The sequence below is a fragment of the Myotis yumanensis genome, unplaced genomic scaffold (genome assembly GCF_028538775.1).
Source record: "Myotis yumanensis isolate MYYU_CA2020_CCGP unplaced genomic scaffold, mMyoYum1.0.hap1 SCAF_12, whole genome shotgun sequence".
Classification (NCBI taxonomy): Eukaryota; Metazoa; Chordata; class Mammalia; order Chiroptera; family Vespertilionidae; genus Myotis; species Myotis yumanensis.
The window spans coordinates 1,928,530-1,953,366 of record NW_027223763.1 but is presented as its reverse complement, the minus strand read 5'-3'; the positions used below and the strand labels follow the sequence as shown (position 1 = coordinate 1,953,366).

The window sequence follows — 24,837 nt, the reverse complement described above, 5'->3', positions numbered from 1 at the left end:
TGCTCCCCTCTTTCCCCGTTTGGGGGTGTCCAGCGGGAGATCATTCAGAGGCTGCAGCCACCCCAAGCCAGGAAGAGCGGGGAGTCTGTTGGCCCCAACCTGTGCCCCTTCTCGCTGTCGCCCCCTGTGCCGGCATCTGGCCTCCGAGGTCTCGGGCCCCCATCACAGCCAAGCCCACGGCCGGAGGGGCCTGCTGTCTTACTTTTGACTTGTCATTGCCGACAACACCCTATTAAACGTTGAAAATACATTTTCCGCCCACTCATCTTTTCCCTTTTCATTTAGCAAACATTGACCCCCCCCGGCGCCCCCCCGCGCCCGCAGGTGGAATAGAAATGAAATCACAAGCGTCTCTTTGGGGTGATTTAGCTGTCAGAGCCGGAGGCGGTGGGCAGGCGCGGACTGCTCTTGTCACCTCATCCGCCGGTCGCCTCGTGACCTCCACAGTCATTTAGCCCATCTCCTCCGCTGCGTCCCCCCTGACCAGGCAGGAGACCGTGCCCCGGGCCTGGGAGGGCAGACGGCTCTACTCACCGGCCGGCCGGGGCAGGTTCAGAGGGAGCATCTGTGAAAAGCCAAGTTCAAGGTTGTGTCAACACCAAGCACACAACATGGCAATCACCCAATTAACTTGATTAGCGTAGACAGAACTGCCAGCGTCTGCTCCGCACGCCCTTCCCCTGGCGTCTGAGCTGAGACAGCTGTGGCCGAGCGGAGAGAAGGTTGGAAACGAGAGACCGACCTCCCGCCTGTCCCTCTGTGGGTCTCAGCCTCCCTGACTGGTCTGGGGATGGGAGAGCCGCCCTCACTCGTGGTGGGGAGGGTCCGTGGGCTGGCCTCGGAGCTCTGGGAGGACCAGGGGAGCTGGCACGTGAAGGGCAGGCACATGGGGCTGTGTGGTGTGGACACACTGGCATCCAGGGCCCGATGCCTCCAGCAGGGTCACTGTGGGCTGGCTGCTCAGAGCCTCGGCTTCCTCATCGTCCCATGGGCATCCTGATAGCCTCGGCCTCAGAGAGGCACACTCCCTCACCGGTGATGGCGGCGTCGATGGTGATGATGGTGGTGATGGTAGCAATGCTGATGGTGTTGATGATGGTGATGATGGTGTTGATGATGATGATTTTAGTGGTGGTGATGGTGATGCTGATGGTGATGGTGTTGATGGTGATGGTGATGTTGATGGTGATTTTGATGGTGGTGATGGTGTTGATGATGATGGTGATGATGATAGTGATGGTGTTGATGGTGATTTTGGTGGTGGTGGTGGTGATGCTGATGGTGATGGTGTTGATGGTGATGATGATGTTGATGGTGATGGTGATGATGGTGTTGATAATGGTGATGATGGTGATGATGATAGTGATGGTGTTGATGGTGATTTTGGTGGTGGTGGTGGTGATGCTGATGGTGTTGATGATGGTGATGATGGTATACTAAGTGGGGTGGGGGCACCTCAGTCCCCTTGACCTGGGGGCGTGGGGTGGGGGCTCCTCAGATCCCTGCCGCCGCCTCCCCGGCCAGGCTGAACCAGCCTTGCCCTCCCGGAACCGGGTCCCAGCAGTGTCCAGGCGAGCTCTGATGACAAGCAAGTCACCTGGCAGCTCAAGGGGGTGTCCCCACACAGGGGAGCCGACGCTGGTGTTGACGATGGTGCTGATCTCGGTGGAAATGGAAGCAGCACCAGGCCCGCCGTCCTGATGGCAGGTCCCTCTGGGCTCAGACCCTCCTGAGGCTCCGGCTCCCCGTACCCCGGCGCCTGAGCTGAGTGGGGTCATCACGGTCCCTCCGGATCTGGGCTCCTGCACCCTCAGGGCAGGACCCGCTCACTGAGCAGCCAAAGCCCCGGCCACCAGCCGCGCTCCGCCCTCCCCACCGCTGCCCACCGCGTCCCCTGCCTGACTTGCCCCACCTCCAGGCCCCACACCCAGAGGCCCCCAGAGCTCTTTCTGGGTGTCCCTGGTCCCTCGTCTCCTTCCCTCTGTGCTCTCGTGTCCTGCCCGCCTCCACCCTGTGAACGCCTGGCCCACCTTGGCAGCCACAGGCAGGCACAGGTGGGACCTGGCCCACGGGACGTGTACCATACCAGCGTGTCACCTGAGAGGAGGTGCATGCCCCCGCTGCCTCAGGAGGCCCTGCCAAGGGAGGGCGTTTGCTGGGCCCCGGGGTCCCACACTCCCCGCCTTCGGGAGGTGCCCAGCCCCTGAGCCGAGCTGGCAACCGCCGGCCGGGAACAAAAGCCAAGCGCTCCTGCGTCAGCCTCTCAAACCACCGAAATGAGCTCGCTTGTCACGCTGCGGTCCAAATATTTGGGCCATTTAGACACAACCTTCTGTGCTGGTGGAATTAAGTGTGTTATTCATCTCGCTTGGCCCAGGGACAAGGTGGGCAGATCAGATAAACACCCTGGCGGCGATGGAGGGAGGGCGCGCGTATCCTCATCGGTGCAAAGTAGTCGCGGGGTCTCCTGAGCCACACTGAGGGGGGCTGGGTGGGGGGGCTGGGAGCCCCCCACGATGAGGATGGTGGGGGGCAGGGGTGCTTAGAGCAGAGAGAGGGCTCCAGAGACAGGGCCACTGGCTGACAGGGCCCATGAGGCTACCCATGGGGGACACAGGGGTGGGGCAGGAACGGGGGGAGGCTGGCGGGGGGGCTTCTGATTCGGGGAGACAGGCCCCCGGAGCCAGGTTTCCGAAGCGTTTCAGACGGGCCTTCGTGGACCCGGCTTTCTCCTGCATAGAAGAGTCAGAAAGGCTCATTATAAGAAACTACAAAAGGGGTGCAGAGCGCTGCCCTGGCTTTGCCCCCAGAGCTCAGGGGCGTGGACAAGCGGGGGACCGCTTTCCGGGCCTGTGTGAGCGTGGGTCATGGACTCCTCGGTGTGTGATTTTAACCCGCTCCCCGCCCGGCGCTGTGTGACTTTCGGCGCGCGCACGGGGCTTATTGGAGGCCGATCACTGGGTGTTCCATAGGCCGTCCCAGCTTCCCGGCTGTGGGCTGGGCCCCGTAGACGCCCTTGTCACGGGATCTCCCGGAGTTTGTTTCCTGGGGACCCCTGGCCGGGCTGGGTGGGAGAGACTGGCTCCGACTCGCCTCGAGGACCAGGGCGGCCCCGGGAGGGAGTGGGGTGGGGAGAGAGGATGGGCTGCCCCATGGTCAGATGTCAGGCCGGGGGGACGGGCACCTCCCTGAGTCTGGACCCCGGAGGCCGCGCTGGCAGGCTCCGGGACAGTGTCCCTCTGAGCCTGGGAAGCCGACAGGGCCAGCGGTTGGAGGGCATGTGCCAGGAGCTCAGGGGGCAGCTGGGCAGCCAGCTCCTCGTGTGGGCACAGCGGGTCTCCTCTCTGCCCAGGGGGCTCGCTGTGCAGTATCAGGGCGAGAGCTTACCTCCCTGCTGGTGCCCCTGTGGCTGCCTGTGCCAGCAGGAACCGTGCACACACCCCCCCCCCCCTGCCCCCGTCAGCTCTTAGTGGCCTTCCCCCTCCTGCCTTCCCCCGTCTCAGGCTTCTTAAGAGCCAAGACCCAGGGCTGAGCTGGCAGAACAGCTCGTGGGGAGACTCTCACCCCTCAGCCCTCTGGGCTCGAGCCACCCACCCGTCCCCCCACCCACAGGTGGCCCTGCTGTAACGGACCCGCCCCCAGGAGACCACGGTGCCCCAGAAGGTCAGGGGCAGCAGATGACCCCGGGGCAGTCGGGGACCCTGTGTGGCCTCATCCGGCACGGCTGTGGCCGCCGCGGAGGCTGCGGGCAGGGGTGCTCCGGCCTCACGCACTGGCTGTGGGGATCCGCTCACTGCGCCGCGGACGGGGCTGCTCAGCGCTGGGCTGGGGCTTTGCGGACCTGTCAGGGTCCACACCAGCGCCCTCGGGGTCACCTGTCACCCCCCTCTCCCGCGGTGCAGGCGGAAACCGAGGCGGGCATCCCCCCTGGCAGGGACCGGACTCGGATCAGGAGGTCTGACCCTCAGAGCCCAGCACCCACATCCACCACCGGGCCTGGGTTCATCAGGAGATGTGCGTACGGGGAACCTAGGAAAAGCCAGTGAGAGGCAAACTCTTTTTCTCAAAAATTCGACATCTCTCGCCCGGCCGGTGTGGCTCAGTGGTTGAGTGTCAACCTAGGAACCAGGAGGTCACGGTTCGATTCCCGGTCAGGGCACAGGCCCGGGTGGCGGGCTCCATCCCCAGTGAGGGGTGTGTAGGAGGCAGCCGATCCATGATTCTCTCTCATCATTGATGTTTCTCTCTCTCCCTCTCCCTTCCTCTCTGAAATCGATAGAAATATATTTTTAAAAAATTCGGCATCTCCCAACAACCACAGCAGCCACACTGCAAAGAGGGAGGACAGACACCCTGGGGGACAGGGGGTTAGGCCCGTCACTGCTGGTGCGGTGACGACGGCGGGGGGCTGACTTCCTTTCCCAGCACGCACAGCCCCCGGGGTCTAGCCCTGGGCCGCACTGCCAGGGGGAGGGAGCCGGCCTGGCCCCTGGGGTCCCTCCTGACTCAGCGCCTGTGACTCTGCGGGGTCCTGCCAGCCCCTCCTCAGCCAGGGTGTGCCCCCCCCGGCTCACATCGGCCCCCCCCCCGGCCCCCAGGCTCACATCAGCCCCTCTGCACCCAGCATTCAAGGAAGGGCCTGTCTCAGCCCACTGGAGGCCTCCTGGCCCCAGGCCATGGGTGGGACCCTGGGCCTCTGTCCCCCTCCCTGTGTCTCTGTCTCCTCCCCGCCCCCCCCCCCCCGCCCCCCGCAGGTGGGGTCCTGTTTCTTGCATCCTGGGGAGGAGGTGGGGCCGAGGGGCAGAGGGGGGCCCGGCGAGGGCAGCCAGCCCCCTCTCTGGTGCCCGCTGTCTGCAGGGTGAGGGGACTCTGTGGGGAGGCAGAGGGGTGTGCCGTCCAGGTGCTGCTGCCCGAGGGGGGCCCAGGTGGGCGGCTGTGCCAAATTGGGAGGTTCCTGGGTGGCCCCCCTGCAGGACCAACCAGCATGGCCGCACAGCAGGAGGCGGGGCACGTGGGGGGTCCCCAGGAGGAATGCGGGGCCACCAAAAGGGCTTCGGGAGCGCGAGCTCCGTCTCCTGCGGCTCATCCTCCGGCTCCGGCTGGGCTCACCTTCCCGGCCCTCTGTCCTGCCTGTGAGTTAACACCCCTCCTGGGGAGGGCGTCCTGGGCCACAGGCCGGCGGCTGGGCTCCCCCGGTGACCTCAGGCCAGGGCAGCCCCCCTCCAGGCGGGGCCTTAGCTCAGGCGTGGCTTTTGGGACCCTGGTCAGTGGAGAAACAAAGGCCGATTGTCACCACGAGGGTAACCCGTGGGCCTGGGGATGGGCGCCCTGAAAGGAGCTGGGGGCTGGGGGCAGGGGGCCGGCGGATGGGACCCAGGTGGGGTGGCAGGAGGTGGGGTGGCAGGAGGTGGGGTCATGGTGGAAGGGGGTGAACCCCAGACATTTTCTCAGCGGGAGACCCTGAGCCCTTCCCACGGCAAACCCTGAAAGGCTTCCTGGTGGGTAAATGCTCTAGGCCTTCAAGGGGCCTCTGCTCCCCGCCCCCTCCCCTCTCCCCTCCCTGCAAGCTCTGGTGCCGAAGACCCACTGCACTGATAGGTAAACTGAGGCTGGAGGAGAAAGTGGTTTTCTGAGTGTAGAAGAACTGATGGAACCAGGGGCCAGGCCTGGGAAACAACATCTCCCCCTCCCTCCCCTCCCTCACCTCCCTCCCCTCCCTCCCCCTCTGTCTGTGAACGTCCCATGTTGTGCCCAGCAGGGAAATGGAAGCCGGTGATCCCTGGGGCCCTGGCCTCTGGGGTGCTCAGGGGAATATGACGGAGGGACAGAGGGTGCTGGGGGCACCGAGAAGCCCCAGCCGGGCCTGGGAGGACTCAGCTCCCTGCCAAGGGGCCACGCTGAGCGCCCACAGGAGGGAGACACTCGGGGGAGGGAGGGAGGGAGGGAGGGAGGGAGAGAGGGAGGGAGGGAGGGCCTTCGGAGTCTGGGCTTTGTCCCAAGGCCAGTGAGGAGCAGGAAAGGGTTTTAAGCTGAAAGTGACCAGATGGGGGTGGGGTGGGGTGGGGGCAGGGGTTCTGCTCTCCGCTGGGCGGAGGGGAGCAGGGGGCAGGCCGACCAGTCAGGGGTCTCCAGCCAGAGAGGGTGGGGCCCGAGCCTTCGCGGGGGGGGCCCTCTGTGGGGATGGCAGCCTGGTGCCAGCCAGGCCTCCTCAGGGGGCAGTCGGCACCGTGGGCTGGCGTCGGCGGGCGGGGAAGCCTCGGAGGAAGGACCGCTCCCTGGGATGTGAGCAGCGGGCACACTCCTGGAACCTCTCCATCCTTCAGAGCAAACGACGCTTTATGGCGCCATCAATAACCGCGCCAGCCCCCCGCCGCCCCGGCCACATCTGTAATATTTAAAGCACGTCGGTGGGTGAGAGAGACAGGGCACTCCTAATCCCAACAGGCCATTACGGCTCACATCGTGTCTGTCAAATAAATATTATGAATCATTCCCCGTTATCTTTATGGGGCGAGCGCGCCATCGGTGAGCCTGGGCGGGGCTGTCCCCACTGTGTCCATGCACGTGCATAGGGAGCGAGGGACGGGGCAGCTGCCCACGGTACATGCCCCGCAGAAAGCACTGTCTTCGTGCGGAGGGGCGGCGCTAGGACAGCCCGGCAGAGAGGAGGCTGCCCGGCTGGGGTCTGCACGGCCAGGCGCATGGCCGGGGCCCGAGCCTCTCCTCCGGCCTGCGGTGCCTTCACCTAGGTTTTGCCGTTCACGCGTTCCTACTGCCGAAATGGCCCGAGATTCGCTGGCTCTTCTCGCCCACCTCATAGAAGAGGAGACTGAGGTTCAGAGGCCGCCACGTGAGAGTTGGTGGCTCGGCCAGACGGTGGCCCACCCTTCCTGGTGCCCCGTTTTCCAAGTCTGCGGCCTTGCCCTTCTCTCTGGACTTGAGGCTTACCTGTCCCTCCCGCCCCGCCCCCCACCTGCAGAGCCAGGGCGGTGGAGCAGTTTGCTGAGGGCAGGAGTCCCCGGCCGTGGCTGCCCCCGGGCTTCCCTGGGGGTCTGACCATTCACTCCGCTGCGGTGACTGGGTGCTGAGCTGCTGCCTGGCCGGGGCGGTCACGGCTCCTCTCAGCCTCAGTGTGTCCATCTGTGAAATGGGAAAGCAGAGTCTGCAAGGCTGGGCGCTGCGAGAGGAGCCAGGGCCTGGCCGTGCGTGTAGACCTGGCACTGGGAGGCCCCTGGAGAGCACCGAGGCCCCTTCTCCCGGCTTGGACTCTCTCGGGCTCTCTCCAGCCTCCGGGCTGCCCGGCCGCCCGCCCCCAGCGCCTGCGACTTCCCCGTGGCCGGAGGGTGTGGCAGGAGCTGCTCTTTGGAGGCCTCTGCAGGGAGCCCCCCAGCTCTGGCCCGGAGCTGCCCTGGGTCCTGGTCCTTCTCCACCGACCAGCCCCCTCCCCGGAGGCCTGTCACCGGCACGGGTCCTCCCACGCTGCCACCCAGCTCGCTCCCCGGAGTCTGGGAATGAGGTTCCCACCTCATGAGAGAGGTGAGCTGCCTGCTTCAGCACCAATGCACAGGGTCCCTGCCCTGGCCCTCCCCCCTCGCCCCTCCTGCCTCCCCCTCTTCTCCTCCCCTCCCCCTGCCCCCTTCTCTTCCGCCTGCCCTCTGGTCCTTTCTCCTCTCCGCGAAGCAGAACAGCCTGGAGGCCAGGGGGACCAGAACCTTCCCCTGCTCCCCCAGACGGATGGAGAGACAGGACACAAACCCGGGTCGCTCCGTCTGGCTTTGCCACGGGGTCCTGGGCGAGCCCTCGCCTCTCTGGGCTTCACCCCCACCTCCCAGCGTGTCACCTGTCAGAAAGTGTCACCCCCAAAGGAGCCCCCGAGGCGGTGGTGAGAAAGGGCCCCCTGGACTGGGCGCTGGGGACGGAGACAGGCCACCTGCACGCGCGGACAGGCGGGCGTGTAAGCCGTGCTTGTTGGGGACAAGGGCCCAGACCCCGTGAGGCCCCTCTGGTCGCCAGCTCGGGGTCACGCGGACCCTCCTTTGGGGAGGGAGCTGGCAGCCGAGGTGCCTCCTGGGGTGGCAGGAGCTGCTGGGGGCCGCCCGCCCCGACGCCAGCCTCAGGGGCCCGCCCGGCAGACACCCGCCTTTAAAAATATTATTCACGGCGATTCCGGAGACTGTTTACGAGACGGAGCCGAGACAGGCGCGCGGAATAGCCCCAAGTCCCTGAAAAAGCATCCTTCAGGGGAAGAAAGAGCCCCAAACAGCAAACAAAACGCTCTCAGATCCCGGGTGTAAATAGGTGGATATTACTACGGAAATATTTTTGGCTGCAGCGGCGCAGGCAGGAAGGCCGGGGCGGTTTTTTCCACGCTTGGCTCGGACCCGCCACTCCAAGTGGGGCGGCCACTGTCTCGGAAGGTGTCGCGAGGGACCATGTGCACCAAAGGGCCGAGCCGGAGGGGAGAGTGAAAACAGAAATAGCGACCGTCCGACCGTCCGCGCATCTTCCAGCCGGAGCCCTGGTGCCGTGGGCCCCGCCCTCTGGGACTCCCAGGCCGGGCTCCTCTCCTGAGCACCCGGCCTGCACCCCGCCCCCCCCCCCCCCCGCTCCCCCGGCCCCCCCGCCCGCCACCCCGCAGGTGAGGGGGCCCCGCCGAGGGCAGGCGGCATCTGCAGCCGGGGCTGGACTGCGGCCAGGTCTGCGGCCCGCCGCTCCTGTCCACGTGGCCTCTGGGAGAGCGGCCTGGGCTGGGTGACGCCTTTCTCGTCTCCTGGGAACAGAGGGCCCCTCTCACACCCTGACAGCCCTGAGCCTGGGCCTTCCCTGGGGGAGCCCCGGTGGAAAACTGTGCGTGTGGCTCCCTGTCTCCAGGCGCCAACCGTTCCCAGCAGTCTCGAGTTTTTTCCGTGGCAAAGGTGCTGTGACGGGGGAGGGTGCAGATGGCGGGGAGGGTGCTGTGGGGGGGAGGGTGCCGTGGGGTGAGGGTGCCGTGGGGTGAGGGTGCCGTGGGGTGAGGGTGCTGTGGGGGGGAGGGTGTAGAGGGGGGGAGGGTGCTGTGGGGGGGAGGGTGCCGTGGGGTGAGGGTGCTGTGGGGGGGAGGGTGTAGAGGGGGGGGAGGGTGCCGTGCGGGGGAGGGTGCAGACGGCGGGGGAGGGTGCCATGGGGGGGGAGGGTGCTGTGGGGGGGAGGGTGCCGTGGGGTGAGGGTGCTGTGGGGGGGAGGGTGTAGAGGGGGGGAGGGTGCCGTGGGGGGGGGAGGGTGCCGTCGGGGGGGAGGGTGCAGAGTGGGGGGAGGGTGCAGAGGCGGGGGAGGGTGCTGTGGGGGGGAGGGTGCCGTGGGGTGAGGGTGCTGTGGGGGAGAGGGTGTAGAGGGGGGGAGGGTGCCGTGGAGGGGGAGGGTGCAGAGTGGGGGGAGGGTGCCGTGGGGGGAGGGTGCCCTGGCAGGGGAGGGTGCAGAGGCGGGGGAGGGTGCTGTGGGGGGGAGGGTGCCGTGGGGTGAGGGCGCTGTGGGGGGGGAGGGTATAGAGGGGGGGAGGGTGTCGTAGAGGGGGAGGGTGCCATGGGGGGGAGGGTGCCGTGGGGGGGGGAGGGTGCAGAGTGGGGGGAGGGTGCCATGGGGGGGGAGGGTGCCGTGGGGTGAGGGTGCTGTGGGGGGGAGGGTGTAGAGGGGGGGAGGGTGCCGTGGGGGGGGGAGGGTGCCGTCGGGGGGGGAGGGTGCCATGGGGGGGAGGGTGCCGTGGGGGGAGGGGCCCAGGTGCACTGCCCACTGGGGGGGAGGGTGACTGCAGGTCGTGAGCCCAGCCCTGCAGGCCTCCAGGACCAGTTTCCCACCAACGCCCGGCGTGCTCCGACCTGCTCGCCCCGCGGGCCGCCCGCTGCTCCTCCCGCTGCTCCCTCACCCCGCGCTGGGCGCCTCCCACCTCCGGGCCCCTGCTCATGCCTGTCCTTCTGCCTGGGGCGCCCTCACCCCTGCCTCTGCCAGATGAAAACTCCCGCCTCCAAAACCCAACGCGAGAACCGGCTGCGCCCGGGAGACGCCGGGGCCCCCTGGCTGGCCGTGGCCTGGCTCGCCCCGCGCCGCCCATAAGGCTTCCTGTCTGCCCATCGGGCTCAGCCTCAGGGAAAGGTCCTCGGGGGCGTGTCATCTCCCCTCTGGGCGGGGCTCCCGGAGGGCGATCTGTCATCTCGTAATGAGAGTAATAACAGTAAAGGTAACGACTCCCGTGTTATCTCTGTGAGTCACCCAGTGACTCAGGGACGAAGGCGTGGCTCTCCAGACGAGGAAACTGAGGCACAGGAAGGAGAGCGACCTGGTCAGCCAGGCGGCTGGCGAGCGGCAGCGCTGGGGTCCGGCCTCTGCCTGTGCGTCTGGGACCCCACCGCCCGCTGAGTCCGCAGCCCGAGCACAGGCCTGAGCAGAGGTTTGCTGAATGGAGTGGCCCACGGCTTTGGAAAACAGGGGCCATTCATGTACCCTGCCCCCCGCCCGGAGCGTGAATGGGCCGTCCACACAGTCGGTGGCAGGCAGGCAGGCAGGCAGGCAGGCCTGTGCCACTGGTCCCCGGCTCACATCCTTTGATGGTCCAGAGCAGGGTTTCTCAACGTGGGGAACAGGGGGGCAATCTGATCTTTAAGAGGGGCAATTCGAGATTGAGGGGCAACAGTGAATTTTTTACATTTCTTATGGTTTTAGGGGCCTCATATAAGTATATAAATATATAGATACTAGAGGCCCGGTGCACAAAATTCGTGCATGGGGTGGTGGTGGGGGGAGTCCCTCAACCCGGCCTGTACCCTTTTGCAAGCTGGGACCCCTCAGGGGATGTCCAGCTGCTGGTTTAGGCCCGGCAGTCAGCAGGATTGGGCCTAAACCGGCAGTTGGACATCCCTCTTGCAATCCGGGACCGCTGGCTTCCAACCACTCACCTGCCTGCCTGATCGCCCCTAACTGCCTCTGCCTTGGCCCCCCGCCTCTGTGTCTTTGTCCAGAAAGACGTCTGGAATGACGCCCGGAAGGTCGTTCAGCTGCCCGGTCTAACTAGCATATTACACTTTTATTATTAAAGTAAAATAACGATATTGTGATATATTTGTGCACTTCAGTTCTCTATTAGATGTTTTTGAAACTTTATTTGCTATTTTGTCATATCACTTCACATTATTATTTTTTTAAACAATTTCCTAGTGGTTTCTCCCTCAGGACTTCAGCTGTCCTTTTGCTCTTTCATTTTTCTCTTTCATGGACGCCACGTCCTTTGGAAGCTTGTTTAGACCAAGTTCATGGCCTTTTAGGCTTCCTCCTTGTGGCTAGGAGTTCACTTTTTGAATAATAAGAATTATATGTCGTGGTTGGGGGGGGCATCAGGATTTTAGAGATGCTTAGGTGGGGCATGGCCCAAAAAAGGTTGGGAACCACTGGTCCAGAGGTTCCGAGGACGGGCCCTGGGTTCAAATGCTGGCTTATCCTCCCCGCCCTGTGAGGTGCCATCATGTCACCTCTCCCAGCCTCACTGCCCTCACCAGTCAGGCGGGCTAGTCGTACCCACTGCCCACCGGTTGTTGGGGTGACAAGCAAAGGACTGGCACCCTGGTCATGGGGCTTCTCCTCCTGCTCAGTTGTACCCAAAGGGGCCCCCGCGTGGAGTGGGCACATGGCCTCTTCTTCTCCAGCAGGAGAGGAGCGGTCTGACGCAGCCAGGAGGACGGGGCCCAAACGGGCCACTTTTGGGCGCCACAGCCAAGGGCACGCCAGGGGCGACGGAGACAGGCCCGAGGACCGGGCCGACCCACAGCACGCCCCCCATCGGCGTCGGTGAGCCTAGGTTTGCTCCTTGTCAGCTCCGTCCCGCGTGATGCCTGCCCCTAGCCCTGGAGGGAGGACATGGGGGTTGGAAGCCGGTGGCTGCAGCTAACCAGGCTGGGGCTGCAGGGAGCGGCGGGCACAGGACGAGGTGTGTGTGTGTGTGTGTTGGGGGTCAGGTGGGCAGAGGGCCCAGGAGCCAGCAAGGAGGAGGTTCAGGCAGAACCCAGGACAGGGCCGGCCTCAGCTGGAGCCCGGGGTGTGCTGGGGGAGGCTTCCCAGCCAGTGCCGCCCTCCCAGACCCCCAGGGGGCTCCTACCCCAAGGGAATGAGTGCTTCCCCCCTGGACAGGCCCCACTGACCCCTGTGGGGTCCGGCTCCTGCTGTCCAGTGGAGGTGGGTCCTGTGACTCCCCCATTTCACAAGCCTGACTGGGGGTCCCGCGGGGCAGTGTGCACCCGGCCGTAGGACCCCCGCGGGGCTGTGTTTGTCTCTGGGCAGCCGGGAGGGCCGTGCATGCTGCGTCATGGCCTCCCTCTCCATCAGCCCCCTGACCCCAGGGCCACCCTAGGTGCCTTAGGGAAGCTCCCCTGCCCCCCAGAGCCTGGGGCAGCGCTGGGCAGGTAGGTCCCGGTGGCAGCAAACTTGTGGGGGCAGTGGGGGGAACCTCTGTGGGGGCCAGCCTGGCGCGGGGCGCAGGGAGGTGCTGGGGAGGCCCGGCCCGTGCAGGTAAGTCACCCCACCCCAGCTCCAGCCGCCCAAGTTGTCCGGGGCAGGCGGCTTCCTTTCATTTTCATACAGACAAATCCTGAATTTAACAGTCGGAGCAGAGGGCTGCCCAGAGCATAAAAATAGCCACAGCCACAAAGCCAGTGCCCAGCGCTCGGCGGCCGCCCCAGCCCGGTGCCTTTGCAGAGGGGTCCCCGCAGTCGGCTCCCACGTGCAGCGCAAGCGTGAGCCCCCGTCCTTCCCGACGGGCGCGCCGGTCCGTCCTAGGGGCTGGGGTCCCCTTTCCCACCGGCATGAAAGTGAGGGGTGGACTGGGGGGCTGGGGGGCGGGCCCAGAAAAGAGCCCCCCGACCCCCCGCGGAGGAGGCGAGCCTGTGCCCCCGCCTCCGGGCTCGGCACCCCGGCCTCAGTTTCCCCACTGAGACCGGGGCGGCGGTGCTGGGTCTGCGGGCAGCTTTGTGTGGCCGCGCAGACAATGGCCCGGCCGCGTCGAGCTCCCGGCCCGGCTCTCCTCCTCCTCCTCCTCCTCCTCCTCCTCCTCCTCCTCCTCCACCACCGCCGCCGCCTCCGCCCTAGTGGCATTTTTTTTTTTTTTTGGCAGCCGGGGAGGGAATTCTGCTCCCGCCCGCGCCCCGCCCCCGCTCGGCTCCCGGGAACCCCTGGCGGAGGCAAACTTGCAAGTTTGCACGGCGCTGGCTCGCTTGCAACTCGGCGGCCGGGCAGGCGGGCGGGCGGGCGGGCCGCGGGCGCGCGCGCGGGCGGGGGCGGCGGGGGGGGCGCGCGCGGGCGGCGGGCGGGGCGGGAAGCCGGGCGGGGCGGCGGCGCTGCGCCGAGTTCGCGCCCGTCGCGGGCCCCCCGCCGCCCCCCCGCCGGCGCCGCAGCGGTCGGAGCGGGGCGCGGGCGCGCGCGGCGGGGGCGCGGGCGCGGGCGCGCGGCGGCGGCGCGCAGCGCAAGTAGTTTACATTGTTGGGCGACTTTTGCAACAACTCGCCGCGCCGCGGCCTCCGCGCGCCGCCGCCGCCCCGCCGCCGCCGGCTCCCGCCGCCCGGGCCCGGCCGGCCGCGCCGGGGGCCGCCGCGCTCGCCGCTGCCGCCGAGCCGCCGCCGACATGGACACCAAACATTTCCTGCCGCTCGGTGAGTGCTCGCGGGCCGGCGGGCGGCGGCGGGGGCGCGTGCTCGCCGCGCGCGGGGCGCCCCCCGCCCGGCCTCCGCGGAGTTGGGGCGCCGGGCCCGGGGCGGGGGGCCGGGCAACTTTTACCCGCGCGCCGGGCGGGGAGGGCGCGAGGGCGGCGGGCGGCCCCGGGGTCTCGGAGCGGGAGGGCGGCGGGCCGCGCGGGGCCGGGGGCTGCGGCTCGGCCGGGACGGCTTGTGCCCCCGGCCTGGCAGCGCCCGGCGGCCCGGTGCCCGGCTCCAGCCGGCGGCGCAGGGGCCGGGCCGGGCGGGCGGAGCAACTTGTGCGCTCGCCGCCGCCGGCGCCCTGGTATCGGGACGGCTTCCGCGCCTCGCCCGGCCGCCCGGTCCAGCAGGCCGCCGGCGGGGACGCCGGGACCCTCCGCCCCACAGCGGCCCGGCGCCGGGGGCAGGGTCCCCCCGGGGCCGGCCGGCCGGAACGGCAAGTCGGGGAATGCCCGGTCCCCGGCGTGGGGGCCCCTCGCTCTGGGCACTCGGGGTGCCCTCCGGGCCTTCTCCGGGCCGGCCCTGCACTTGGAGGAGGACGCCCGGGAGGCGCGGAGGGTCAGTTCTCCTGTCCTCCTGCTGCCACCCCGCTCGGTGGCTTCCTGGCCCCTGACTGCCCTCCAACTCCAGGCCGGGACCCTCCTGGGAGGAGGAGGGGGCAGAGCCAGGCGCCCGAGCTGTTGCCTCCCCGGGTTTGGGGAGCCAGCGAGGGGAGGGGCGGGCAGGCGCTGGGAGACTTTATAAATGAGTACCGGGAAGGGTATTAATTCGGCGGTGGGGCCAGCAGCCAGGCTGTCAGGCCGGGTGAAGGATTTGTCCTGAATGGAAATTAAAACAGCTGATTCTGAGTGAAACCCCACGGTCAGGCCTCCCCCTCTGCCCCCACCCGTCGGCTCCTTCTCTGCAGCCTGGGGTGCAGTCTGGCCACTGGGCTGCTGGTCAGAACCTGGCGGCTGCAGGGCCCTTGGAGCCTGGGAGCTGGCCCCAGGGTGACGGCCAAGGGTCTGAGCTCGGGGCCCCCCGGGCCTGCTGCAGGCGACGGTGAGGGCTCCGCGTGTGTCAGATCCAAGGCTCCCTCCCTGACTCTGTCTGACCAGGACCTGGGCTCCCCCTCAGCCCCGGGGTCGGGGTGGGCACGCGTGCCCATTTCACAGATGGGAGATCTGGCTGGGAAAGGTTGAGGCCCCAGCTACAGACCCCCGTGTGGCAGGGGCGTGTGGAGCAGGGAAGAGAGCTGAGGTGTTTGTGACCTGCTGTCCGGCCTGGCGTGGGGCTGGCCAGCTCCCGTGTGGGCAACATCTCCTTTTCCCCATTAAAGCTTTGCATGCACACGCATACACACACACACACACACACTCACACATGCACACACACACGCGCACGCACACACACACACACATGCACACAGAGCATCCTTTTGGGACAAGGAGGCTCAGCTCCATGGTGTCCTCCCACCCCCGCGTGGCAGGGCCCTGGGAACTGGGAGCGGGACAGGCCCCTGTCCCTGACGTCCTGGGAGCTGGCGCAGGTGGGGCCCAGGTTGCAGGGTGACGGTGCCAGCGTCCCCGTGAGGAGCGGAGGTCGTGCCTCGGAGCCACCCAGGACCCTGGATGGATGCCCCCCACGGCCAGGAGGCTGCAGGCTTCTCCCCAAGTCCGCCCGTGGCTTCCGGCAGCCCGCACACCCCAGGCCTGAGCGGGAGACCTGGGCTGTGATGACATTTTATTTTTTCCTGAGCTTGTGACCAGCACTGAAGTCCAGAGGAGTTGAAGGTCCATTTAAGCGGCTGGCGGCCTGAGCCCTTGGTCAACACGGCCCGACTCCTCCCGGGGGTGGGAGTCGGAGGCCTGACCCGCGCTGCCCCTCGGAGTTATTTGGCCACTTTCAGGGCCTCGGGCCCAAGGGCTTCCTCCTCCCAGCGCCGTGGGGCTTGGTGGCGGCTGTGGGGCACTGGCCCTCACCCGCCCGGAGCCTCCCAGCTGCTGCCTGCAGAGCCACCCAGCGAGGGTAGGAATGAGCCCCCAGGTGCAGGCCTGGAGGCCGAGTGACCCGCCCCAGGCACCCCTGCTGGCTGCTCCTGCTGCCCAGGCCGGACAGTGGCCCGCACCCTTCGGCGGGCGAGGCTGTGCTGCCATCAGCCTGGACAGTGGGGCTGGACGGCAGCCTGGACAAGGTGTCTGGGATCTGGGACCACACCAGACCCTCTTGGCAGCTAGTGACCCATTTGCCCGGGGCGGGGGGGTGGCCGTAGCAGAGCAGTAGACACACTGGCCACCCTCTCGGGGGCTCTTCGGGACCCGGGCGAGCTTGGAGCCCTGGTGAGGGGCTTCTGGTAACGTCAGAGCCTTCGGGACCCAAAATAGAGCACGTTCCGGGGCCTCCCGAAATAACAGGGTCACATGACTCTCGGGAGGCCGGGCCGGAGTCCGCCTGCCCAGGCAGCTCTGCCTCGCCCGGGCACTGCCGACTGTTCTGGTGAACTCCAGAGGGGCCTCTGTTTGTTGACGGGGAAGCGTCAGGGTGAGAAAAACAGCTCTCAGATGTGGCCGGACTGTGGCCGTGGCCTTGCCGGCCTGCATCCTTCCCCGGAGCTGGCTGTCGGCCTGGGCCCAGCGTGCAGCCCCGACCCCCTCTGCCAGGACATGGGTGGGACCAGCCGGGGCCCCCAGGATGGGCCGGCGCCCTGAGCCAGGGTGAGGCGGCTCCACCAGCTCTTCCGGCTGCGCCTGTCCTTCAGGGCCTGTGGGAGGCGGCACCTCCTCCAGGAAGCCCTCTGCCTGCTCCGCCTGGGCACCCACCCCACCCCCTCTGGCTCTGCGGGCAGTTTCGGTTGGTGGTCTTCATTTCCTCTCCTGGGAAAGGAGGCCTGGGGGCGGGGAGTTGTGGAATTACTGTGCGGGCACAGGCTGGTGCCCTGGGGCGGCCCCCTGCCCGGGCAGGCTGAGAGGCTGAGCGTGCCGGCCTGGGGCTGCGGCACCAGGAGAGGGGCCCCCGGGGAGTTTGGCAGGACGGGCTGGAGCTAAAAGAAGGGGCCTGGGGGTGGCGTTCGGGGGATGCCTGCCCAGAGCACTGGGAGCTGCCTGCAGGGTCTTATGTTCGTGGCTGTGTGGGCTCTTTCCACGGTGGGCGTGTCTCAGGGCCGAGGCCCTAGCTGTGCGCCGCCCGTCCTTCGTCCTTCGGGGTGAGAGGGGTCCTTCCCTGCGGCGCCCGCAGCAGCAGCAGCGGCAGCGGCTGGGCTCGGAGGACAGAGCAGAGCCCTCCTGCCAGCTGCCTCAGGCCAGGGCTCCGCAAGCCCGGACCTGCCCTCCTCCCTCTCCCGGCTCCCGGTGTGGGGTTCACAGCCGTCTCCTCTGGCCAGGCCTTGAGGTGGCCCATTAGCTGGTCTATTTCCATGGGAACGGGCCATTGGCGAGGCCAGGGATGGGCAGGGGCCTCCAGCCTGGCCGTCTGGACTGTGGGGCTGGCATCTGTTTGGGGATCACCCTCCAGACCTTTGCCCTGATGTTTGTTAAGCAGGTTGATTTCAGGGATGCTGGGGAGGGGTGGGGAGAGGGCGTTCCTGTACCCCCCCTCCCTCCCTTCCCTGCCTGCACCCCCCGCCCCCTCCCTTCCCTGCCTGCACCCCCCCCCGCCCCGCCTTCCCTGCTTACAGCATTCACACCTGCAGCTCCAACCTTAACTTTTCCTCTCCCCTCCCCCTCCCCTCCCCCCTCCCATGCAGGCCCCTGTGTCACTTGCTCCCCCACCCACTGGCTCTGGAAGGATGTGGCCATCCCTTGGGGGGACCCCAGGAGCTATACCTTCCTGGGGGACTGTGCCCTGGTGCTGGTCAGGCCACCAGGGGTCCTCCCCTCTGTTCTTGCTGCCGTGTGTGTGTGTGTGTGTGTGTGTGTGTGTGTGTGTGGCCCGCCCGTCCGCCTCTCCGAGCCGCCCTGTCCATCTGTAACATGGACGCACGTCTGGGCTCTTCCAGGGGCCCGGGCAGCAGCGGGTTTACCGAGGGGCCTGTCTGCCTCTGCTCCTGCTGGGCCAGGGCCGGGCCAGGGCCGGGCCAGGGCGGGGCCGGGTCTGAGTGTGGGACCAAAACAGAACCCTGAGGCAGGGGTGATGGCTGGTGCCCCGGCGTATACACAGCAGCTTCGGGAACAGGGCTGCCCGTGTCCTCCCTGCCGGGTCCCTGCACGGGCTCCCCGAGGCCCACAGGAGGCAGGGGGGACCTGGCCCCGCATGCACACCCACCCGAGCCTGGTGCGCCACTCTGAGCCGTCGTGCCTGGCGCCTCTCAGACGCGAAAATTGCGCCCTAGAGTTACAGAGCGATTGCCTGGCTCAGCAGCCGAACGCGCGTGAAATGGAGCAGAAAGCTTCATGACCCGGGCCCGGCCGGTGCAGGGAGCGTGCGGTGCACACGCGGGCAGGGCCTGGGTGCGCAGGCTCGCACGTGCTCACACCCTCCCGCTGAGCCACCCTGCCTGCAGCTCTGTCGGCACTGTTTGTGTGTCCCTGAGACCCTATGTCCCTGTGTCTGTGTGTCCCTGTGACCGTGTGTCCCTGTGTCAGTGTGTCCCTGTGACCGTGTGTCCCTGTGTCAGTGTGTCCCTGTGACCGTGTGTCCCTGTGTCTGTGTGTCCCTGTGACCGTGTGTCCCTGTGTCTGTGTGTCCCTGTGACCGTGTGTCCCTGTGTCTGTGTGTCCCGGTGACCGTGTGTCCCTGTGTCTGTGTGTCCCTGAGACCCTATGTCCCTGTGTCTGTGTGTCTCTATGACCCCATGACCCTGTGTCTATGTGTTCCTATGACCCCATGTCCTGTGACTCTGTGTCCCTGTGTCTGTGTGTCCCGGTGACTGTGTGTCCCTGTGTCTGTGTGCCCTGTGACCGTGTGTCCCTGTGTCTGTGTGTCCCGGTGACTGTGTGTCCCGGTGACTGTGTGTCCCTGTGTCTGTGTGCCCTGTGCGAGGTGGCTGCTCGGGCCTGAGTCCCTCGTGGAGATCTGGACGGGTCTCCCCGGCTCCTGCTGGTCCCGTTCCCATCCCCCAGTTCAGGGCCGGCGCTGCCCTTCGAGGTGCTGACGCCCCACCCGCCGCACCGGCTGGTGGCTGGGCCCGGGTCCCAGGGCCTCGTGGGGGCTCCCGGAGGTGTGCCCCGTGAGCAGGTGGAAACGAGCCTGTCGGGAGGCCCGTCCTGGCCTCTGTGCTGGGCCCGGGTCCCTAGGTGCTGCCTGCGTTTCTTAGCACATTGAGTTCCCCGTCGGGGGGCCCCGAGCACCCGCTGAGCAGGGCCCGTCCGGGCGGGGTTGCTGCTCCCCAGCCCTGCCAACCGCAGGTAGCACCCCCTGAAGCTACCGCCCGCTGGGTCCCTGGGGTCGCGGGCCCTTGGGTGAGCGAGCGTTGTGCTCTGTGGAGCGTTGAGGGGGAGGTTCCCTCCGTCTGTTCTGCCCTCTTCGCCCCTTGAAGGCGCCAGGGGACTGGAGACCCTCGGCCCTCGTCCGGGTCCTGGGTTGGGTGGGGGGAGTGGGGTCTGCTGAGGGGCTGGAGAGCCGTGGGCTGGGAAGCAGCCAGAGCCTGAGACCCCGTGGCCTGTGCCCACCTCACCCCACCCGGGGGCAGCTGTCTGGAAGCAATTGCCCGAGGGACCTGGTAGTGGTGGGGGTTGGGCAAGGATGGTCACACGGGTTCCCAAGGCAGGGTGGGGCCTTGGTTATACTGTAGTCTCCACCCCAACACACATGTACACACGTGCACACGAATACCCACATACCAGCATGAACACACACATGCATGCACACAGTGCACACACACGTTCATGTACACACACTCACACATACGATCACACAAACACACGAGCACACATGTACACACATGATCACACACATGATCACACACACAGATGTGCGAACATGCATGCACACAAATGAATACACAGACGTGCTTACACACATGTACACACACGGCCACACATGTGAACACAGAGAGGCACATATGCGCACATACACGGGCACACATGTCCACACATGCCCACGCCCAGCCTTTGTAGACGATCCCAACCCTCTCGACAACTTGGTCCTCAGCAGGAGCCAGGTTTGCTGGCTGGTTCATGCCGCACAGCGCCCGGGGCTCGCCTGCCGGTGCTGGCCTGCTCCCGCGTCCCGAGATGGGTGTGGGGAGTGGAGGCGTGGGGAGGGCTTCCTGTTGGAGCGGATCTGGTGGTGCTGGTGGTGCTGGTGGTGCTGGTTCGGGCTCGGAGGGGAGGCAGAGTTGCAACAGGTGGTGGGGGAGGGGCCTCGCTGTGGCAGGGGCAGCGGAGACACAGGCCAGAGGCTGCGGCGGCTGCAGTGGGAGAGGTGACGACGTGTGAGAGGAGAGGGGGCTGGAGAGAGAGACGCATCGCGCGGATGGGGCCCTGGGGCCGGGTCAGGTGTGTGGGGTCCGGGCCGCGGTGCTGAGGGCATAGCCATGTTCCTGGTTGGAATAAGGCCTCCCGCTCTGGGCAGAGGGTGGGCTGGAGGCGGGCAGGGGCTGGAAGCAGGAGGGTCCCAGGAGGCTTGGAGCCTGACATGGCAGGTGCCCTGAGTGGCCTGCTCCCCCTCATGCTGCTGGGAGGGGAGACTGCGCGTGGCTTCCCGGCTGGGGACCCGCCTTCCCTGAGCAGGAGTCTGCGGGGGGACCCACCGGCTCTGGCTGTCCTCCGTGGAGAGAGGCTCCCAGCCCCCACGCCCCCTGGTGATGGGATGTCCCGGGGCCTCTGCACGCCAGCGGCCTCAGTGCAGGGCCTGGGGACTGGGCGGGGCTGATGGACCTGGGAGGGCATGCCAGCCAGGCCCTGGCCGTGTGGGGAGGACAGGCTGTCCTCGGGGCCGGGCAGTTGGGCCTGCTGGGGCCAGGGCAGGGATCTGCAGGCCGTGGTGGGACTGACCTCGGGGGATGGGACATTGGGGGCCCTTGGGGGACCAAACCACTCAGGGCCTCGCTGTGTGGCGTTTCCTCGGCCTTGGCTGGCCCTCGGCTGGAGTTCCCGAGCCGGGTGGCCCGAGCTTCTGAGCCGAGGCCGGCACGCAAAGGGGGGCCCTCACGCGGCTCCTGGGCCGACCTGAGCCTGGCCTTGGCCTCCCCACCTCCCTGGGCTCGTTTGACCAACTGTGGCCTCCAGCTGTGCCTCAGTTTCCCTGACTGTGCCCCGGGCCCGGGGCTGGCGGTGATGGGCTTCAGCAGCATTGGGCCGCGTCCTGATCTGGCGCCTCCAGCGCCGAGGGGAGGGGGAGAGCGAGTTGGGCCTGGGCCAGGCGGTGTGTAAGCCCTCGGTGCGCGTGGATCCACCCCGCGGAGTTCAAAGCCGCCCCGTGTGGGCTCCGGCTGTAATGAGGTTACTGATTCAACAGGCTTCCTGGTGCTGCCGCCCAGACGGGGAGGCTGGGAGCCCCGGGGAGGGACCTAAGTGTCTGTAATTGACCAATTTAGCTTCAGAGTCCGCACTGGCCCCAGGCAGGGGTCAGGCGGTGACAGGCCCAGGTGGCCGCTGTGGCTGCACTGGGCTCCCCTGGACGGCCGCCGGGTACTGAGTCTCCGCCCGGGACTCCGCCGCCCGCCCCTCTCTCCTGCGTGCGGATCCGTCGGAAGCCTGGCTCTCCCGTCTGTGCGTGGGGGTGGGGCTGTGGGGGGGGCGAATACCGGCACAGTGTGGGCCTGGTGCGGGCTGCCGGTCCCAGCCCCGCCATCAGATCCACTGGCCCCTTGCCGTTTCCTCGTGGGCCGGTCGCGCTGCTCGTGGGGATGAGCTGCCTGCACACGGAGGCCTCGGGCCGGCCAGGGAGAGCGGCGGTGTGGTCAGCGTGGGCCCAGGACGCGCGGCCGCCCACCTGCCTCCTCTCGTTTTCGAGGCTTCCCCAGGGCAGGGCCGGCCGGGGCAGCCCTGCAGCCGCCAGCACGGGCGTCCGGGAATGGAGACCCCACGACTGACGGTCTGGCCCCGCCCCAGCAAGGCCAGCCTTCGGGCCTGGGCGTGGACGGCGCTGGTCAGTGGTTCTGCTCCCTGAGGACAGGCCACAGGCACTTTGGGGACGGGGCTTCACTCGCAGGCTGAGTGCCGGGCGCCAGGTGCCCTTGCCGGGAGGACCCGCAGTGCCAGTCGGGGCCGAGCCGCGAGGAGTGTTCTCGAGGCTGTCAGCACCTCCGTGGACCCCCCGGGACCCAGTTTCCTGAGTGGCTTTGGGGGGCCCTCGGCCGAGGCTGTTGCTGCTGCTTTTGGGAGTGGTTTGTGCCTTTGAGCTGGGAGGTCCCTGGGCCCTGGGCCCTGCCCCGTTCCCGTGGGAGGCGGTCACCCACTCCCCAGCAGGGGTGCAGCCTGCCCTCCGACCAGCTTGCTGCGGGCACGTCCCTTCTCTCTCTGGGCCTCAGTCTCCCCAGGCCCTCTGGCTGCCAGAGCGTCTGCCTTTCCCTCCTGGCACCTTGGCCTTGTTCCCACGAGCTGGTGGCTGGTTGGGATGGCAGAGTTGGGGGCCAGTTCCTCAGGAAATGGCTCTGTTCCCACCTCTGTTGAGGGCGCAGGGCCTGGGCTGGGGGGCGAGGGAGCCCCGCGCTCTGAGTTGGCTGAGTGGGCACCTGGTCACGCCGGCTGGGCCTGGCTCCAGTTTGAACTAAGAGTGTTATGGAGAGACCCTTGGCGGGTGAGCAGCGTGTGATGGGAAATAGCGAACCTGACTTACTGGGCTGAGCAGGGGGCGGTGGGGTCATCATGTTGGCCACCCCCAGGCCCCTCTCTCCTTCGTCTCTGACTCTCCATGCCCCCCCTCCAGGTGGAGGCCAGGCCTCTGCTCAGCGTCCCGTGGCCCCGTAGCCTCTCCTGCCACATCAGGCACCACGCAGTCTTCTCCCTGGCTTTCTTGTGTTTAACATTCTCTGGTAACAGAGGCTGGCCTGTGTGGTGAGTGGCTGCCAGCTCCGAGTTGGGGGCCAGCAGATTTCACCTGCCTGGGCCTCAGTTGCCTCATCCGTAAAGTGCCTGGGAAGTCAGGGAGGTTTCAAGGAGGAGGTGATGTTGTACTTGGGTTTTGAGGGATGAATAGGAGTTTGTTGGGTGGTCTGTCAAAAGGGAATCAGGCAGAGAGAATGGGTGGACCCTTTCCAGGGAGTTCTGGCCCCAACCAAGGGTGTGGAGAGGGGATGCCCATGTGGCTGCGGGTCGGGGTCCTTCCTGGAGGATTTCAGAAGGACCCCATCGCAGGGCCAAGCTCCTCCCCTTGCTGGCTGGGTTACAGGCCTGGCTGGTGAGGAGCCATGTGAGCGGGGGGTGTGGTCAGCTGGTCTGGGAATCATTAACCGTGGGAGGAGGTGGGGCTGGGAGTGGGCCTGCCGGGACTGGAGCCCCCTGAGTCGGTCCCCTGCTGCCTGGTGTCCCCTCTACCTCCTGGGCCCTGGAACGTCCTGGCCTAGAGCATGACGCCCGCTGGCCCCCCGCACGTTGTGACCCCAGCTCGGATCCCTGGCGCCTGGGGTGAGTGCCGTGGTCAGGCCCCTTCTCCACCCGTCTGTCCGCACACCCCTCGGTGCCCCCCGCCAGCTCCACGGGCAGCCGCAGGCGTCACTGGCCCAGGAGTCTCCTGCGTGTGCTGGTCTGTCTGGTGGCCGCTCCCCCTCTCCCCGCCGGGATCCAGGAAAACAGCTCTGATGGGGGGCAGAGTCCAGGGAGGTGTGCAGCGCCCCGCCCCGCCGGCTCCTGGACTTTCTGCCCAGGATCAAGGTCGGGAGGACTGGGAGGTGGGGCTTTAGGCGCTGGGTGCCTGGCCACTCTGGGCTCAGCCGTGGGGAGGTGGGCCACGCTGGAGGCAGGGCAGTGCTGGCTGCGGCCTTCCTGGGCCAGCTGGGGGGCAGGGGTGGCGGGGAGGGGAGCAGGGCCTTCCCTCTTCCGCTTCCCTCTCCCTGGCACAGGGTCAGGGCAGCAGCCCACTTCCCTCTGAGGCCGGGGCCCCAGGTGCTGGGCGAGGGGCGCACACTCAGGGTTTGCCTGGTGGGCGTCGTGCTTCCTGGCTGCTGGCTGGTTTCCTCGTGTGCACATGGAAGGAGGGATGCTGGGCCGAGGTCGGGGTGGGGGGGGGAGGCCTTGCTGCATCAGGACCCGGGTGGCCCTGCTCATGGGCGAGGGCTCGGGACCTCAGCCCCTCCTCATGGATGGGGTTGGCCCCGAGGTCTCGTTCGCCAAACCCACAGCGCCAGGCGCTGCGCCAGCCCCGTGACATGTTTGTTGAGTGAATTCACGTTCCCTGCAGACCCCCCCTGAGCCTCTGTTTCAGAAACGCCGTGGGCGCGAGCCCATCCCTTGCTGGGGGTCTGGCCCAGCTTTCAGGGGCGGGCAGTCCTGCTGCGTGCGTAGCTGGTGCCGATTCCTGGGACGCTGGGCTGGGACCTGCCCTAGGGGACCCCGGGCCAGTGCTCGATGCTGGGGTCGTGGGAGCCCTCAGGGAGCCTGCAGTAGAGGCTGTGATTGTGTGTGTTCCTGTCCACGGGTGAGCCCCCACCCTCGGCCCTGCTTGCTTTAGACGCCCCTGCCACCCGCCCCTGCCACCCGCCCCTGCCACCCGCACCTGCCACCCGCACCTGCCACCCGCCCATGCCACCCGCCCCTGCCACCCGCACCTGCCACCCGCCCCTGCCACCCGCTGCTGGGCAGGCCCCGGTGGGGACTCACTGCCCTCAGCCGTAAGCGACTGTTTCCTTCCTGAATGACCTGGTTTCCTTCCTCTGCTGCGAGGCGCACGCTGTTGGGTGGTGGGTGGGGGAGTCAAGGCTTGGCTGCAATGTCAGGGCACACCTCCTCTCTGCTAGCCGTCCGTCCGTCCATCCGTCCGTCCGTCCATCCATCCATCCATCCATCTCACCTATCTGCTCACTGTCGATCCATCCATCCATCCATCCCTCCCTCCCTCCCTCCCTCCCTCTGACGAGCTGTCTGCCCACAGATGTCTGGCTCCTGCTGGCCGCTGGGGAGGCAGAGTTGAGTGAGGCCCAGGCCCCCAAGGGGTGAGCGGTGCTTGGGGTCAAGACAGTGCGTCACCTTGGGTCAGCTTTTTAAAACTCTGCTGGGCCTCAGCTTTCCTGTCTGCAAAGTGGGCTGGTAACGCGTCAGGGCAGACCTCCCGGAGT

General features: G+C 67.2%; 1 protein-coding gene across 1 annotated transcript in view; it reads left to right on the top strand.

The window, feature by feature from the left end:
• Positions 1-13,568: 13,568 nt before the first annotated feature.
• RXRA (retinoid X receptor alpha) overlaps positions 13,569-24,837 on the top strand; it is a 79,446-nt gene continuing 68,177 nt past the window's right edge. Inside the window, exon 1 of the mRNA XM_070430333.1 lies at positions 13,569-13,664. Within this exon, the coding sequence (XP_070286434.1) occupies positions 13,637-13,664 (28 nt within the window). The 5' untranslated portion in view covers positions 13,569-13,636. The remainder of the gene's footprint in view (positions 13,665-24,837) is intronic.